A 13457-nucleotide genomic window follows, 5' to 3' on the forward strand; every position below is an offset into this window, starting at 1 on the left:
AATCTTCTTAGCCAAATCCCACTCTGCAATACCATTACTGAACATCCTTCTGTTCACCAAAGAGAAGGCATCCAAGCAATCTGTTTCATAATACACCGCTCAGAACCCACTGTCCCAAGCAAACAGTAAGCCCCACCAAATAGCAAACCTCAGCAAGTAGAACGGTACTAGTTTCAAGTTTCCCAGTACAGCCTTTCAACCAACAACCATCAGAGTTGCGGAAAATACAACCAAAACCAGCAAGACCATTGGAAGCACTTAAACTAGCATCACAATTTAATTTAACTGGATTAACAGTGGGAGGAAACCGGGACAAAGTAAAGAGAAGGAGTTCAGGATTGATGCATGGAGAAAACAATACGTAGCTCCTTAGCTGAGCTACGGATCAATCTACCCACTTTGCTAGTACTCCAAGAATCATCCGAGTTAAATAAGTCCTTATTTCTATCTCTCCAAATCCACCAAAGGGACGAGTAAAACACAGAAGCATCACCTTGTCTATAGCTTTTATGAAGCCATTGACTCAAATTTGGTTGGTGTGAATACAAGCCTAAAAGGTTCCAAATCTCTTTGGGTTTAACACTAGCAATTGATCCCTCAAGATTCCACTTGTCAAACCAGAAAGATTGATTCAATGAGCCAATACACCAAATAAGACACCGTCCATTCTCGTCGTGCCATGCTTTTTCATTCGCTTCTTTTCTTCGTCGCTTCTTCCCCTCGTTCCCTTTCTCTTGGACATCTCACTTGAAATGCAATCAATGCATTCATTCTTTTCGATCTTATACTCAGATAGACTGAACATTCACCCACCCAATTTCGATAAAAGGTGAAGTCAAAGCTACTCGATCATTCAACAAGGACAGCTGGAATCTACGCGTTGATCCAACCTGCGCTACCAGCTGTCTTCTTCTTCCATTTCTATTCAGCTTGAAAAGAAGCTTCAAGCCCAAGAGTTGAGGAAAGGTAGGTTTCTTACTTAGTGCTTGCATTAAGGGCTTCACTTACGCTATTTCTTAAAAGTATTAAGGCTTTCTTATTAGTGTATTAATCAGAACTCAGATTCAAAGTTCAACTCCATGCATATTGCATGTGTATGCTTGAACTTGAATCTTCAATTTGTAGAACAAAGGAATGCAGTTTCCAGCATTAATTTCACTTCTCTGCAACATTATGTATTTGCACATCCCGTTAAGCTTAGTAAATTTCTGAAAATTCAAAATGTCTGTTACTTAACAATCTATGTGGCCTTCCAAGTTCTGCGACAACAGAAACTGTTTTCGACCCCTTTTTTTCATAGAAGTATCATGGACAGTGAAGGAATTCCCATCCACTTGGTTGTAGGTGGGTGTTACACAATAAAAGATTAAACATAGTAAAATTCACTAAGCCAAATGTTGGTTTAAAGCTTAAATTTTTCCCTAAACAAAATTAAAGGCACATTATCGAATCCAGACAAATGATTCACCAGTAAAGTGAACTCAAGAATCTTAAACTGAACACTGCAAGTAACCTGGGATCAAAAGGTTTGCAACAGTACTCAACAACTGCTTAAATCCTAGAGCAAAAAACAATAAATTAGGAAGTTTTCAACATGATACATATGAGCATGCTTAAATATCAGGGGAGAAAAACCCACATAAAATGTTTGTCTAAACTGATTAACAAGTACATTCTTCAACTAGTACTGCTTGTTTTTTGCTTTGCCTTCTCAATCAGGGGCTTCAACTGCTTCTTCTCAGCAAGAATCTTTAGGAAGTTAAACAAGAAGGGTATGTAATTGTGTTTCCTACGAATATTTTCTGTTCTCCATTTCTTAAACTTCTCTTCCTCCATCAAGATCTTCTCTGTAGCGGCTTCAATCCCAGCATTAACTTCAGAGAGAGAATTGTTCAGTAACTCAAAGTTGCTGTTGTCCACCAGTCTCTCCGACTTCGATGCAGCCAGCTGCTGCAAAATTCGCTCCCTCCTCTTCTGAAGCTCCTTGAGCTCGGCAGTATAAATCTCCTTCCTGTTCTTGATGATCGCCATAAGATTGAACCTTATTTCGCTTTGGGAATACCTCTCAATACGCTCTTGGATCACAGGTTGCACCATCTTAAGCCAGTCCATATCGGCTTGTCCACCAGAGCACTGGCCAAGGCTAATAGGACCCTCCTTTAATCCATCAAGCTCATACAACACCCCATCAACAGGAAGATAGCTAATAAAATGGTAAACATCATCATCTTTGGTAGCAACCTTTTGCTCTTCAGGGACAAAAGGTTCTGGCCTTGCAAAGCTATTATGGGCGGTACGTATGGCTTCACTATTATTGATGGCCAAACCTTTGAGCTCAGGAGGAAAGTTCTTGGTAAATTCTTTCAATTTGGTCAACTCTGGGCCAATATCAACATCTGGTGAATTTAGAAGAATAGACAAGATCGCCTGGGTTGCACAAGCATTATTAATTACCTACAAATGCACAAGGATTAGAGTTTTTTAAGATCAGTAAAACTGTAAAACGGTAAACTATTATGATATTTGGTTAGAAAAATTAAAACAAAGCAGCAGACCTGGCTTGCAAAAAACAAGTTGGGGTTTGGATCTTTGATTACAACACGGTCATCCTTTTCTCCAGGACGCCATTTGAACAGAAAGATCAACCCATACACAGGCCTGTTATTGACAGTGCAAATCCCAAAAAAAGGGAGTAAAGGCAGATGCTCATAAATTAATTATCATGATCAGTGAATATCAGAAGTCCAATACTAACTGAGACAGTACACTAACCTAAGGCTGTTTAGAGACTCAAGGTCCAATGAATAAAGTTCCTCAACCTGCCAAATAATCGCAGGTACAAAGATCATAATCACAAACAAAAACAGAAACTGAGATATGTATCTCCTCTCCGGAACTCATAAGATGATATGAGACCAGTAGAATCTGATACATGCATCCAAGTTGGAAAACTAATAGAAAATTAAAAGAACACAAACTGATAGTCTGTAGTGATAACTCAGGAACTTGAGACGCCTGACCTCTCCCGAATTCCCCTTTCTTTTTCCCCTCACCAATTCCCTTTTCCCATGTCCCCTGCTGCTATGTGAGAAGTGCTTAGTTTACAATGAAATTACAGCTTTCTCACTTTCTAGGTGGAATTACAACCCGTACTCTTTCTAAAATATACATAAAGAAAGTTACAGACAGAAATACTAAACAAATATGGAGGTACAAAAATAAAATGAAGTTGCCAGCTTATCCATTTCATAACAAACCTGACTGCAAGTTAAATCAGATAGGAAATTATTTTCCATGTCCATAGATTTTACTAGAACTATTCTGGTCACCAAAATGAACACTTGTTTTTCTCCCCATTAGCCTGTTCCAAGAAATAAATTATTTGTTCAGTTGATGGGAAGTGTAGTTATCTTCCCCTTCTAGATTTACTATTTCCGAAGGTCAATTTTCTCTTCTGATAAGGAAACCACCAACTTATACCATTGTTGTGACTTATGAAAAATCTTATATCATTATCCCAGAAAGGTTTTTTTCCCCTTCTTTTTTTAAAAAAAAGAAAAAGAAAAAAAGAAATTCCCCAAACTATTATCAATTTAAATAAGGTTGCACATGATTCTTCTACTTCATGACATTTTGGTGCTGTAATGCTATTATGCTGAAGTACACTGCTGTCGTGTTATTTTTAGTTCCAGAATGATGGAACAATTCCTTTAGGATTTAAGCATAGACCTTTGCTTTTATAGGGTTTCTGATGGCTTGCTATAAAGGTTTTTGGAGGAGGCTAAGTTTTAAACAGCATATAGTTTATGCCCAATGCTTGCATATATAAAATGCATTAACAAATTGTTTAACATAATATAAACATATATACCACCAATATTATTTACCATGAATTGGTGTTCATATCAGTCAATGGTTACACAAGACTACAAGAGGAAAACAGCTGAAACTAAATTCCCTATTTTCTCAATGCTTTCGCATATACATAAACACCTCCTTAGCTATGGTTCTATTTTCGTTTTACTAAAGACGATAAATAAACAAGCCCAATGCCTTATAGCCCCAACCCTTACCCCGCAAAATTGAAATCCCATACCATGAAGCTGGGTCCTAATACATATCCAGTGAATATTGAACACAAATGGCAATATTTGCCAGTTTATTATCCCTGTGAAAACGTGGATGCTAGAGCATGCCAATGAGATCAAAGCAGAAATCCTTAAGGAAGCAAAAAGTCATAAAAGAGAATACCAAAAATAAAGGGGGAGAAAAACAACATCCAAACCTAAACTAAAACCATGAAAAGTATGTGCGATTCTAAAAGAAAACAAATTTCATAGAATAAAAATAAGTTACAGACCTGTACTCCTTTCACTTGCATTTGCTGAATGAGTTCTGTAAAAACCCCTGACAACGAAAAATATATATAATTTAATGACAAAAAAAAAAAAAGCAGTAAACTACTACATAGTGTACCAATTTACGAATCAAATTCTATGTATCCAGTGATCACAGAATAAACAAACATAAGATTACTTTTTTGCGAGCCCTCACTCTAGCAATCTATATAGACATGTTTGTGTAAAAGACGTCAACCATTCAGCGAACATAGTAAATTAATAAATAAAAGGAAATATTTAAAAAAAAAAACTAATTGCAAATTTATTGGGAAAAATTGAATAGCATGCAGAAAGAGCGTACCTGGATCGGATTCAATGGTGCACCACGACATGATTTTGGATACACGAATCAACAATCTGCACACAAAAAATTACAAAAAAAAAAAGACAAGAAAGAATCAATTTTAATTTTGTTTTCACAGCACCGAAACGAGAATGGGATTTTTCATATAAAGCAAAACCACAGATGAAGGATTAAATACCTCTTCCTCTGTGTGTCTCTGGTATATGTCGAATTCGAGTAGCTTCGTCGTCTTACTTGCAACCTTTGCAAATGAGGGTTTATACTTTTTGCTCGTATACCGTCAGCTCTCCACCGCTTTACTTTTTAATTTATTTATTTATTCCATTTCCAATTCAAAACAAAATAATTAAATAAATAAAACCTGAAAACATAAATAAATAATTAAATACGGGATATACGATGGATTTTTTTTTGGTTAAATTAAATAAAGATTATTAATTAGAAAAATACATTTAATAAGAAAAAATCATAGTTATCTGAACCGGTAATTAATCCGGTCATACAACTGAGTCACTGAGTTACTGATTTAACTGGTGGGTCACTCATTTACCCGTTGACTCAGTCATAATTAAATAAAATATTAAAATTATAAAAATAAATTAAAATCAAAGTTAAAATTCAAAATATATATCTTTACAAGTATATTAATAACGCTACGTCAATAAAAATAATTATCTTATATATTTATGTATATAATTACATAAATAGTTATTTAAAATAAAGAATATAATAGAATAATTGTGTAAAATATTTTATAATATTAATATATTAAAATTAAATTATAAAAACAAATAAATACAATATTATTATTGAAGAATAAAAATAATGTTTTACAATATAATTATTTTAATATGATATTATTAGTTTTTTAAGAATGATAAGTGTTTGGTACACAAAAGGTTTTTTCCTTTTAGTATATATATAATTATCTTATATATTTATGTATATAATTGTATAAATAGTTATTTAAAATAAGGAATATAATAGAATAATTGTGTAAAATATTTTATAATATTAATATATTAAAATTAAATTATAAAAACAAATAAATACAATATTATTATTGAAGAATAAAAATAATGTTTAACAATATAATTATTTTAATATGATATTATTAGTTTTTTAAGGATGATAAGTTTTTGGTAAACAAAAGGTTTTTTTTCCTTTTAGTATATATATAATTATTAGCATATTATTCAACAAAGAAAACACTAGCCTGGTGGATTAGTTGTGTTTTAATTTGGGAATGTCTCAAGTTCGAATCCTGGCTTGCTTTTGGATGATTAATACAATAAAGTTGTCTCCTACTGTGATCCCGCACACTGCTGGCGCACTGTGGACGCGCGATTACATTGATTCGGTTGGGCCAATTTGATCGGTTCAATCCGGATTTGACCGGTTCAACTCGAATCAGATCGGTTTTTCGCAGGCCAATAGCAAAAAGGTCAGATACTTAATCCGAACCGACCGATCCGGTCTGGATTTAATAACTATGAGAAAAATTACCAAAATACACTACCGGTTATATCCCGGGTCCCAAAAAAAAGCATCAAATAATAAATATACAAATTGAGAGGCTCTATACCAAAAATAAATATAAAAAGAAAGAAAGAAAGATAGAAACCGGGCGGCGGTGCACCAGAATAGGCCACAACGACAAGAGAGATTTAATGCATAAATGTATAGGGTTTTCTGTACTTTAGATATAGTTGTCAGAACCGAACCGGTAATTGAACCGGTCAAACTACTGGATTACTGGGTCATTGGTTCAATCGGTGGATTACTGGTTGAACCGGTTAACCCGATCCTACATAAATAAAAATAAAAAATAGTAAAAAAATTAAAGTTAAAATTTAAAATACATATTTTTACTAATATTTTAAGAATATTCAGCTATTCTAAAATAACATGAAACAGAAATAATAAGTATTTTGTTAATTTTACTCTATCATAAATATTTTATTTTGTTTTTATATTAAAATAATAATTATTTTCAAATTTTAATAATTTTATAATAAATTTATATCTATTATACTATTATATACTACAATTATTTATTAAAAAATAATATTAATAGATATTATATAATTATGAAAAGAAAAAAATAAGTGAATTTATAATTATTGTTAAATAAAATATAATTAATTTAAAAATAAATGAGTTTATCACTAAAATTAAAATAAATTAAATAGAAGTAAATATATTTGATAAAAGATATCTATATATATAACAATTTGTAAAACATATTAATTAGAATTGTGATAGCTTGGTGGTTGTGACTTGTTCCTTTCACATTGTGGATAAGGGTTCGAACCCCACCCCACCCATTTTGAAAAATTTTAATTTCCAGCGGTTCGGTTGGACCAGTTTTACCAAGTTTGATCGGTTTTTATCGGTTCTCTTTCTTTTTCGGTTTAATTAGCAAACCGGACCGGTTTAGGATCCGGTTCATCGATTTTTCAATCAAACCGACCGGTTCAGTCCGGTTTTTACAACACTGGATATGTACATTTTAAAAAAAGTTTATATAAGTTGTTTGTTAGCTCACTCATTTTTCACACTAAATATATCTCAATTCCATTAATTCTTATCTAAAAAAAATGGCCAATAATAATTTTTTTAGTGGTAGTTTATCCTAATGGAATTATTAGAAACGGTGAATAGAGGATGATATTTAAGTGTAATTCACCTCTGATATTGTGTACTTGCTGTGTTGATTTTCTAGATGCGCTTAAAATTATCATTGAGCAACATGGGGACAATTGGTTCAAAGGTAGTTGGTAGAGTCGCATATAGGAACTTGTTCCTGTCGGCACTGCCTTGTGGATGTTTTATTAACAGGACGTTTTGGGTTAAAGCTGATATGTCAGTAGAATGTTTGATGTACATGCTAGGCTAATGGCGCAACAATATTATGGAGTGGTATGCAAAGGTTCGTGATGTAGGAGGTAGTTTTGGGTCATCTTCTTCAATATCTGAAGCAGTCCTGGTATTAGAAGTTTCAAACCATTATCACACTCTTAATCTGTATGCGATGCAACTAGACGACCCTTTCAATCTCGGTGACAGCGAAGATTACAACACGGATAGCGGGGTAGAATCTCGAGTGGGCTACAGGTTTAAGAGTAGAGATGCTGTGTTGATGGCAGTGAAAATTTACAACATTCAAAGAAATGTTGAATACAAAATTTTGGAATTCAATAGACTGAAATATCATTGTCGATGCAAGCAATTCTCTGTTGGGTGTCCGTGGAGCTTTTACGTATCACTACATCAAAATCACAACTATTGGTAAGTGTTGTATCCTACAATATTCTAAATTAAAGTAATGTTTATTAAAATTTGTGTTACATAATGAAAAATAAGAGTTTTGTTGTAGGGTGGTGCAGAGGTTTGGAGGGTCACATACCTGCTTAGCGCCAACAATGTCTCAAAATTATGCTCAGTTGGATAGCACTTTGATTTGTTCTGTTATCCTGCCAATCATACATGCTGACCTGTCTGTATTTACAAAGTGCAGTGCAACAAAACTATCATTTCAAGTCATCATATCGAAAGGAGTGGATGGAAAAGCAGAAGGCTATTGCACATATTTATGACGACTAGGAAGAGTCGTACAATATGCTTCCTACCCTTTTACAAGCTTTGTCTGACTACCTCCCAGGCCCTGTACAAGATTGTGTTGTTGTTCTATACTACAATGGAAACCTCATTGACAGAGAGTATAGCAAGCTTGATAAGGTGTTCTGGACCTTTTTTGTGTGTATCGAAATTTTTAAGCACTGTAAGTCATTTGCATCAGTTGATAGGACACATTTATATGGCAAATACGGGGTGTGTTACTAATTGTTATTGCTCAAGATGGAAACAACAATATTCTGCCCATAGCATTTGTACTTGTGGAGTCGGAGTCCACCGAATCATGCTAATTCTTCTTGACGAATTTGAGGCAGCACGTCACTCTGCAATATGGTATACTTCTCATAAGCTAGAATATTAGGCTTGGTTTGGTAAGGCTTTTCGAAGAGGTGCTTGTTCTTTTTAAAAGCTCAAGCTCCTCATATTGTATTTGGTAAATAAAAAAAATCATGTGCTTGTGCTTGTAGCTTTTAAAAGATCGGGGTACTTTTAAAAACACCTAAAATAGAGCTTTTCAAAGTTGGCTTGTGCTTTTCAAAATTTAAAAGTCTAATATAACATCATATATTAACTAATTTTCAAATTTAATACTTACATTTATGTCTATTATAGTATTTTTAAATTTTAAAAACTATTTTACCAAACGCAATTGATGTTGCTTGTGTTTATTGAAAGCTATTTTTAATTTGATTTGTCAAATATAAATGCTACAACTTTTAAAAAGTCATCTTTTAAAAGTTAACTTTTATAAGCTACTTTTAAAAAGTAAAAGCTTTACCAAACTAAGCCTTAGTCCATAGGAACCAGCAGAGCTCCTTACCTTAAGTCGTTGCTCATGTCTTTAGAGAAAACCTAATACTATGAAAAGTACAATGTGCCGAAGAAGAAGAAGGAGGAAGAGAATCCTCAAAATGTCGCACTTCTCCTCTTAAATACTAACCCTAAAAGTAATTCAAATTCAAACTAAAATAGAATCAAATTTAAAATAAAATCAAATCTAACTAATTAATGTTTTTCTTCAGCCAATATTTTAATATTTTCTTCTTACAAATCCTCAATTAATGCTGTGATTAGTGGGTCTAAGCTGAGCCTTTGATTAACCACACAAGTAATGAAGAATTGAAGATTCAGTGGCTTAGTTTGAGACCCCAAGAGAGTGTTCATAATCCCACGTTGCACGTGTAGAATTCATGTGCAACGTGAAGCTCAATTTCAATTTAATTCACTCTCTGTCTTACCCATGTTGGACGTGGAGAGTCCCACATTGAACGTGGCTTTAATTTCCCTCAATTCTGATGTTTGTTTGCTCTCAAGTGTTGCACGCCAAAAATCCCACATGGGACATGAACCAGGTGTTGTGAGTATGCATGCATCATGCATACCTCAAAATTATCTTGTTGTGTTTACACATGGGTTATGCATACGCATGATAGCCCATGTACCATGTTGATGTCTTCACGTCCCACGTTGAAATGGGGGTCATGCGTACGCATGAATGAGAAAATTTTCCATTTGTGCGTATGCATGGATCATGTGTACGCACGGCTTCTGTTTTGATGTTGGATGCCAATGTTCCTACGTTGCACGTTGAAGGACCTAGTGCTCCTAGGAGGGCATAATTGGTTGGCATGGCATGCTTGACCTCCCACATTGCACGTGAAGCTTGATTTCAACATAGAGAGCTCTCTATTTAGTCCAAAGAGTTTTCTGTTTGCTTTTCTATTCTTGCTCTTTGTTGTTCAAAGTGATTCCAGGCCTTCTTTTTCTTTAATCTTCACCAATTCTCTTCTAAATTCATAAATATACACATACACATAGGAGTCTTCTAAATTCTCTTCACCAATTATTTTTATTGACGGCGCTAAAATTTATTAATATGATATGTTAAATGATATTACAGCATACACATATGAGTCTTAATTGACTATTAACATGATGGGTTTATGAAATTATTTTAAATCAAACTTTAATTGAGGGAAGAACTTGAGGCATTGAAATCCCTTAATTTGTGATTTATTTGATTTAATTTCATAAACTTATCATATTAACCGCCAATTAGGACTTTTAAATGTGTATTGTGGTGTCATTTAACATGTCAGATCTTACTCCATTAGCAATGGAAATTATGGAAGGACAAAATGACTAATTTAAAATGTTTGAAGGACGGATTTGATTAAAAAAGTTTTTTCGAAAACTAATTTGAAAAATGAGTAATCTTTCAAGAACTAATTAACTAATTTGACTATTTACTCAAGAAATTAAGATATACTAACACCATTCTCTCTCTCTCTCTATGGAGAGGTTCATTTTCCAGAATATTCAAGAATCAATAACCATGTGTTGCAGAGGTTATAAACAAATCGATTAGGAGCTACAAAAAGTGAGCTGATTTTGATTTTTCTAGTTGTTGATAGTAAAGTTGAAGATGATTATAGTTTAATTTTCGGTTTATTACGAAAAATTATTCGAAAAGACTTCTACAAGATGCTCCCACCGTTAACTACTTCAATTTTATAGTAAAATACATGCCCTACCAAGAAAAAGACAGAATTTGTAACTTGCTATCCTCTTGCCTAGTGGAGGAGCCCAGCCCGGGGTTCTAACCGCGTGCCTGTTGAAGAATGAGCCGGCGACTCATAGGCAGTGGCTTGGTTAAGGGAAACCACCGGAGCCGTAGCGAAAGCGAGTATACTCGTAGTCTCTGAAGGATGAGAACCGACTATGTATGTAGCACCTACATCGAGAATTTAAGTATTGTATACGTCATTAGTCCGATCCTTTCTTTCTAACTATCTTCCTTATTGCGTTGAATTTTTTGTCTAAAAAAAATCTGCAGCTCCACAAAAAAAAGAAAAATTCAACAAAGAAAAACCAAGGACGTAATTATAGGCAAAGAAAGAGAGGTTGACATAAAATAGGTCGTCAAAATTGAACTTAATGAAATTACAAATTGTATTAAGCAAAAAGTTTAACTTAAAAAGCAAGGTTCTAAAAACCGGACCGGACTGGCCGGTTCGACCAGTTTAACCGCGAATCGGCAATGTAAGCGGTCCGGTCCTCCTTTAAAAACCGCTAGAGAAAGAACCGTTCAAAAATCGGTGAACCGGCCAAAAATCGGCCGATTGAGCCGGACCGGTGACTGGCCGGTTCCTTTAAACGACGCCGTTTTCTTAATTGTTTTAAAAAAATTAAAAAAATGAAAACCTACCCGACCCAGCACCCCCACCCCCATTCATTCATCTCAGTCTCACAGTGAGTGAACCCTAGCCCTCTGAAGTTCCTCTCCATCGTCGCCCAGTAGCCCTCCATCGTTGCCGCAGTCTGAGGTCGTCAGCGCCACCGCCGTCGCCTGGTCTTCAGCACCAGTAGCCCTCCATCGTCGCCTGGTTCCCAGCCCAGTAGCCCTCCATTGTCTTCAACTTCTCAACACCAGTAGCCCTCTCATCGTCTTCATCGTCGCCTGGTCCTCAACACCAGTAGCCCTCCATCGAACCCAGGTGAGTGACTCGTGGTCTTCATCTTCTCTGAACTTCCTCTGCTCATCTTCTTCGTTCTTCGCCTCTTCGGTCCTCTGCTCATCTTCTTCATTCTTCGCCTCTTCGGTCCTCTGCTCATCTTCTTCGTTCCTTTTTTTCCTCAGTTGATACAGAAACATGAAGACGTTCCTAGTGTACCCGTTACGCGATTTTTGTTCAATTTATTGCTGTTTTAGTGTTTTGCACTTTTGCTGCTTTGTAATTGTTAATTTGTTAATCTGTTTTAATTTGTTACTTTGTAATTGTTAATTTGTTACTCTGTTTTGTTAATGCTGAAAAGTGGAAACTTACTCTGTTTTGCAATATTGTTGAATGGCTGAATACTGTAGGCAGAATTGCTGTGGGCATAATTGAACCAATACTCTTATAATTCATGGAACAATGACTCTTTAAAGGTTTTGTATCTCGATGTAGCTTTCGGCTCAGATTAAGTTCTATTGATGTTCATGATGATTCAAATTCAGATTTGCAGGTACAAAATGGCATATCATTCAAACTATAGTCATCTCCTGGATCCTTTGATTGAGAACAATTAAGAGTTATTCATGGTGGAGAGGCTTATCATGATGGGTGCAGAAACATGTTATTTGAACATTCAAAGAACATGACACTGATCATAGCTTCACTGATGGTCCCAAAAAAGAACACAAAAGTTTGGCAAAGACTTGTCTACACAATGGATGAACCATGCTGACACCTATATTCATACATAGTACACTACAATTTCTTTGTAATCAAACACTTGCATGATCCCAAATCTTTGGGAAGAAATGCTAAGGGACTGAGCGAAAATGTAAGCCTTAGTTCATGTTGTAAATTTTAAGATTAGTTTGAACTAAAATTAGATTCGTAATTCATACATAATCCTAATAAGTGAACGAGCCATTTATGGAATGTTTGATTTTTTTGTTAATTGCTGTAGGCAGAATTGCTGTTAGACTATAATTATATTTTAGAATGTATATTTATAATTTATTTATTATTTTATTTTAAAACAATTTTTTTGGTTGAACCATCGATTGAACCGGTTAGACTAATAAACCAATGAACTAGTAATTAAAGCAGTTTGATGATTGGTTCGGTTTTCTGAACCTTGTTAAAAAGTTAAAATCACACAAAAAGGGTTTAACGTTAAGAAGGGAAAGAGTAGATATTTTTTGGCGGCTAATTGTGTAACTTCCGAACACGCGAAGAAGAAAAACGAGCAAAGGATGATAAAAGCCAAAGCGGGCGTTTGAGTTTGGAGGAGTTCGTGTGTGTCTCGTGTTTGTTTCGTCTGCGTCAAAATTCTCTTTCCCGTCACTCTTTCGCTTTGAAAATGATAAAATAAAAATAAATAAAAAATTGGAAAAAATAAGTAGGAGTATATAAGCATTTTCATATTTTACCGTTTCCGCTACTTACGTCAACTAATTCTTTTCATTCTCTACTATATTTAAGCAATTAATCTTATGTTTTATAATCCACTCAATTAATTTTTAAATTTTAAAAGATTACGATCACCATCTTCTTCTCCTTTCTTATCGCACACTAAATTCATTGACTATATTTATATTTATGTTTATGTTTATTCCTCCT

General features: G+C 34.5%; 1 protein-coding gene across 1 annotated transcript; it reads right to left on the reverse strand.

The window, feature by feature from the left end:
• Positions 1–1450: 1450 nt before the first annotated feature.
• LOC107618334 (ubiquitin carboxyl-terminal hydrolase 2) lies at positions 1451–5139 on the reverse strand. The gene is made up of 6 exons (XM_016320362.2): positions 4883–5139; positions 4702–4757; positions 4361–4407; positions 2773–2819; positions 2556–2658; positions 1451–2454 (listed from the first exon to the last, which is right to left on the reverse strand). Exons 2-6 carry the CDS (start codon positions 4730–4732, stop codon positions 1678–1680), a joined length of 1005 nt encoding a protein of 334 aa, XP_016175848.1. The 5' UTR covers positions 4733–4757; positions 4883–5139; the 3' UTR covers positions 1451–1677.
• Positions 5140–13457: the final 8318 nt, after the last annotated feature.

Source organism: Arachis ipaensis, chromosome B9 (genome assembly GCF_059453495.1).
Source record: "Arachis ipaensis isolate K30076 ecotype BB chromosome B9, ASM5945349v1, whole genome shotgun sequence".
Lineage (NCBI taxonomy): Eukaryota > Viridiplantae > Streptophyta > Magnoliopsida > Fabales > Fabaceae > Arachis > Arachis ipaensis.

Coding starts and splice junctions, on each gene's coding strand:
- LOC107618334 (XM_016320362.2), bottom strand. CDS start 4,732: ATGTCGTGGTGCACCATTGAATCCGATCCAG. Junction 2,820..4,360: donor TGCAAGTGAAAGGAGTACAG/GTCTGTAACTTA, acceptor ATTATTTGGCAG/GTTGAGGAACTTTATTCATT. Junction 2,659..2,772: donor GAGTCTCTAAACAGCCTTAG/GTTAGTGTACTG, acceptor TGTCAATAACAG/GCCTGTGTATGGGTTGATCT.